Below are 5,074 nucleotides of genomic sequence, written 5' to 3' on the forward strand. Positions count from 1 at the left end.
TCAGTGGAGTGCCTCACACAGGGACTTCAGTAGTTGCCGAAATGTTTGAGCCGGTTGTTTTTCTAACTAATGTTTATTTCTAATTTATGTGGGAAAACATTCTTGATGGAACACATTATTATACCCTAATGTTTGGAACCAATGTTAGATTAATCCTATCTTCATGCCTTCATTTATGTGCACATGTTTCTTTTTTTTAAAAAAAATTAACTGTATCAACCCAACCCCTTCGATTATCAGTTCAGTGTTGCGCATGCCACATGGATCGGACAAAGTAACATCACATCTGCTTCAAGAGTTGGTGCCCCTAAAATATATTGAGTTGGCACCTTTAAAATATATCATGTACTCGGTTAGCCAGTGTTTTTGCTTACACCTGCACTTTCAGGATCTATTTCGTGGAGGCAAAATCGAACAACTCTGTTCATCTCCACGTTGTATAACAGTTTTTTTTTTTTTTTGAACGAGGGCAAAAGCTTTGCCCATTCATTGATTAAGAAGGAGTTTACAAGAAAGTAAAAGGTTCAATAATTATTACAATTACTCTCGCGGCATCAATCGACCCAAATTCTTAGCACCGGCTAGAACCCAATTAAGTTATTGTGATGGCAATCGGGTCTGCAGGGTTAACCTGTCATTCATTCATTCATTTGATAGTTGGCTCCAAAGCATGCATCCAATGGATAGCCTCTACTAAGCCGTTTGTAAAAAAGCATTTTGTCCGGTGTACTGATTACTGTTTGATTGCCATTGTTCAGAAATGATGGAACACACTGGTGATTGCTTCACTAGGTATTGAGTCTTTATAATGACCAGCTTGGCTTACTGGTCTATGCGGCCTGCTTTTAACAGATTGGCTGAGTAATAGACCATATAGGTCTTAAAAATGTAGGAGCATGAGTTGTTTGGATTGGGATAAGCTGCTTTAACCTATAGGTTTTTACTTATAATTGTGTGAACCACATATATATTCATGAAATTTTCCTATATGATCACTACCACGCATGCATCGCAATTGCCAATATCGTCTTACCGGCGCGGCGTGCCGCCACGCAACATCTTGCTACTATACCCTACTGGTAGATTGGACGTCCGAAGTCAAAGATATTTTGGATTTGGAGTGTCTAAATATAGCCTGCAGGCTGCAGGCCTCTTCCTTGAATGCTTTCAGGCAGTCATTTTTGGTTGTTTTTCTGCAGACCAATTTGAAAATCGGATTTAAAAAAGACACAAACCTTCGAAAGCCATCATATTCCACCAATGAGAATGCCAATTCGTGCAACACTATCATCCTTATAAGCTCTCTACGTGTCAATGCCTGATCAAAGGTCCAATGGCGTGGTGAAACTCCGTCAGGGCTCATGATGGAAGCATTATGCTGGCCGGAAACTTTAAGAGCCTTCTTCCTTTCCTCGCTCCTCTTCAAGTGTTTGCGCAATGAACTTGTTCCATGTTTACGCTCAGCACAAAACTTCCTTGCACAATGTTTGCATTCAGCAGCTATCACTGTCCCATCGATATACTTAAGCTCATATTCTTTCAAAACTTTGGATAGAAATTTTCTTTCCGGTTCAGAAAATGTTCCCATGTCAACATCCTCATCTCTTTCCTCTTCATCGGCAAAATCTTCCTCTGCTTCTCCTTCATCCTCATCATCTTCCTCTTCCTCTTCTTCATAGTCAACATCTTGTTCATCGGCAACATCTTCTTCTAAATCAACCATTTGTGTATCACGTTTAGAACAAGCCGCTGAAAATGGATTAAAGAGTTACCATTGCAGTTACATCAGAACTTATCAAGTCTTAACTTGCATCTCAATAAAAAAAAGGATTAAAAAAATGCTCACCATGATAAGCTCTGCAAATGTTTATCGAAGAAGGAGAAAGCACCGGGGGTGCATCCCTTGTCCTTGTTGCACCAGATATCAACAACGAGATACCACTTTGGTGACCCACTTCTTCCTCTTCCATGTTTCTGATTAGACGAAAATATATACAAAATCAAGACCAATGTCTCCTTGACAGGGATTACAACTTTCCCTCTAAGTACTCGACCCACCTAAGTACTGAATACTAATGAAGGAAGAACTCCTACAGAAAAAACAGCGGTTTCAAGGAAAGTCATGCTCGGATTGTAAAATTTCAGGTTCAACTTTGATCAAACAATTTAGCACAGACCTAGTAAAATGCACTCGACTGATATCAAAGTTAAATGGTAATAAGGTATCTGCATTCCATGAGATGACACATGGCAAAATATTATAAAGCTCAACCGTTGGTTCAACCTACAACCTAATTAGTGGTGGCAGGAAACAGAGCAAATCAAACAAGGGCGCCCCACATGTACCAGAAATCTCTGAGAATAAACTGCTATGAGCCAAAATAAAAATGCAAGTGTACATTCAGATAGCAAATGCAAGTGTCCATTCATTGAGCAGCCCATAGACGTTAACATAATCTTGAAGGGGAATGTACTACCTACTTAAAAGGGTAAGTTTTTATATACTATTTAGTGCCATGGTGTATGATGGTTGACTGGAGATAAGAACTAATGACCTGTGACTAATTTAAGGACAAAAATGGCACCTCGACCACCAAATTCAGAATCTGTGGATGATAATTACAAAAGTTCAGTGTACAATCAGTATAATGCTCTGAAGACTGTCTTTTTGCCTCTCTTTTTTGTACTCTGTTTCTTTCTACAGTTGTCTAAACTATCAGTACTACTAGATAACAATCTGTAAGCACGTTAGATAACTCCATGGCATATTTGGGCTGAAACTGATCAAGGTATCCATCGTAAACAACTTGATAGTCTCACATCAGAGTAAGCAGAGACTATGGACAAGGAAATTAACATTTCAAGCAAGCACCTGATCGTACTGATCGAGCATCCTTATTTGCGCTACACATCTACTGGCTAGCTAGATCACTAACCAAGAAACATATGCTCGATTAGAGAGGATTGGAGCACTAACCGTCGGGAATCAGATGAAGAGGGCGAGCTGGGAGCAGGACGAGTTGGAGAAGTAAGAGGGCAGCCGAGACAACAACGGCGTGGGGAGCGGGAGTTCAAACTCGCGACGTGCTGGCTCGCTCTCCCGCCGCTTGACCAACAGACCAGGGTGATGTTTGTGATATAGAAGGTATTCGGAGCTAGTTATAGGTTAATTTTACGGGCCAGCAGACATCAACTAAAAGGCATGCGTGCTTGGCGTGCCATGGGCCGACCGTTTAGCGCGGGTGCTATGCCCGGGCCTGGAATGCAGGCATGCGTGCCGGCCCCGGCCCGGCCCGCGAGTCTCACGGGCCATGGCATGCCGGGCCGGCACGTGAAGCCAGTGTCAGGCCGGGCCGGTCTGTTGGCCAGGTATGGTTGGAATCGACGAGTCGACCCCGTCGACCTAGTGGGTCGATTAAAGCAGGCTCAGTTGGGCCAAAAACATATCAAGGCCAACCCGTACATCCTAATGGTCTCGAAATTTTGGGTCGGGTCAGTGGCCCAGCGGGTCGGCCCGGACCATTCCCATCTTTAGAGCATCACTAGCAGTGCCCTCAAACCTGCAACCCTCAAAAGAAGTTTGAGGGCCGAGAAATTGTGATTTTGAAGGCCCACAACAGCCGGCGCAGCTCAGTGCCCTCAAACCAATCCTCAAAACATAATATTCTGTTTTGAGGATTGGTTTGAGGGCACTGATCTACGCCCCGGCCTTCAAACCCTCAAAACAGGATCCAACAGGAGGCGGCGCGGATGCGGGGCGAGCACAGCGATAGACGGGGCCGGCCACCGGCGGCGGTCTGCTGTGGGCCGTGGGCGGGCTGCCGCGAGCGGAGGAGACGGTGGCGGTGGCGGATCCGTGCCTGGGGGAGGCGGCCGGCAGCGCGGAAGAGGAGGGGAGGCGGAGCGAGCTCCGCGGTGGCGCGGAGGCGGGGCGAGCACAGTGACGGGCGGGGTCGGCCACCGGCGGTGGCCTGCTGTGGGCCGTGGGCGGGCTACCGCGAGCGGAGGAGGCGGCGGTGGTGGCGGATCCGTGTGTGGGGAGGCGGCCGGCGGCGCGGAAGAGGAGGGGAGGCAGGGCAAGCTCCGCGGTGGCCGAAATGGGCGGTGGTGGCCGGCGCGGGGCCATGAGGACGAGGAAGCGAGGAAGATGGCAGTTGCTGAAAATTCACTCCTGCGAGCGTTGACCGAAACTAAGGGGCCTTCAATTTTACCTCCCAACCTTGAATAGTGCAGGTCGAGTGGGGATTTGAGGGTTTGGCCTCAAATTTTTTTAAGGGTTCAAGGGTCCGAGGGCTCTATTCTGCTCCTCGTTTCGGCCTTAACCCTTAAAAAAGCAGTTATTTTGAAGGTTTAACCAATTTGAGGGTACTAGCATGCTAGTGATGCTCTTAGTACCGGAGTGTTTTTTTTCAAACGGACTCACCTAAGGAACTTCGTTTTTTAGCTTGTAGCTACACCATTCCGGTAGTAGATAGGTAGTCCCTTACATGGTTGGGTTTGGTTTTCAAACGTATGGTGTTATATACGTGTCTAACTTTGGCCGTTTAATTAGAGAAGTCACAACATGCTGTTGTACAGATGTTATGTTATCGTGACTTCTATTTTTGTATGAAATCTCAGCCATATATTTTATATCAAACTAGTAATAAAATTAGTTTAAGTGATATGAATTAACACTGCGGCTCTATTAGATCCCGCATATAGCTTTTAGTATATAACAAATATTGTTATCTAAATATATCTGAATTTAGATAAATCAGCCACATCCTTTTCGTCGGAGTAGTTAACTTTATCAGTTGAATACTCTTAACGTTTCATTTTCCTGTGTACTCTTCTCCCTGAAGTCTCCAAAGATGCTATGTGCCACATGTTCATTACAAAAAGGAGATAACAACGTCGCTTATCACCTCACTGTAGTCACGGAACTCATCATGAAGAGAAACAGAACCAGCAGATCTTTCTAAACAACAAGCTCCATCCCACCAATCCAATCAACATCAAGCTCTGAGAATTTCTCTTCCCCGATCTTTAATAAGCCTAGAAATATATTGCGTAGGTTGTATCTACGACTAAA

The 5,074-nt window shown here is 45.0% G+C and overlaps 1 protein-coding gene across 1 annotated transcript; it reads right to left on the minus strand.

The window, feature by feature from the left end:
• Positions 1-662: 662 nt before the first annotated feature.
• On the minus strand, positions 663-3,100 carry LOC124686960. Its single transcript, XM_047220822.1, has 3 exons — positions 2,978-3,100; positions 1,847-1,974; positions 663-1,749 (listed from the first exon to the last, which is right to left on the minus strand). The coding sequence occupies exons 2-3, from the start codon at positions 1,968-1,970 to the stop codon at positions 1,067-1,069; spliced, it is 807 nt and encodes a 268-aa protein (XP_047076778.1). The 5' UTR covers positions 1,971-1,974; positions 2,978-3,100; the 3' UTR covers positions 663-1,066.
• Positions 3,101-5,074: the final 1,974 nt, after the last annotated feature.

Source organism: Lolium rigidum, chromosome 2 (assembly GCF_022539505.1).
Source record: "Lolium rigidum isolate FL_2022 chromosome 2, APGP_CSIRO_Lrig_0.1, whole genome shotgun sequence".
NCBI lineage: Eukaryota > Viridiplantae > Streptophyta > Magnoliopsida > Poales > Poaceae > Lolium > Lolium rigidum.

What these genes read in the sequence shown, in the direction of transcription:
- LOC124686960 (XM_047220822.1), bottom strand. Translation starts at nt 1,970, where the DNA reads ATGGAAGAGGAAGAAGTGGGTCACCAAAGTGGTATCTCGTTGTTGATA. An exon ending in CATTTGCAGAGCTTATCATG is followed by an intron (nt 1,750 to 1,846) that starts GTGAGCATTTTT and finishes ATCCATTTTCAG; the next exon opens with CGGCTTGTTCTAAACGTGAT.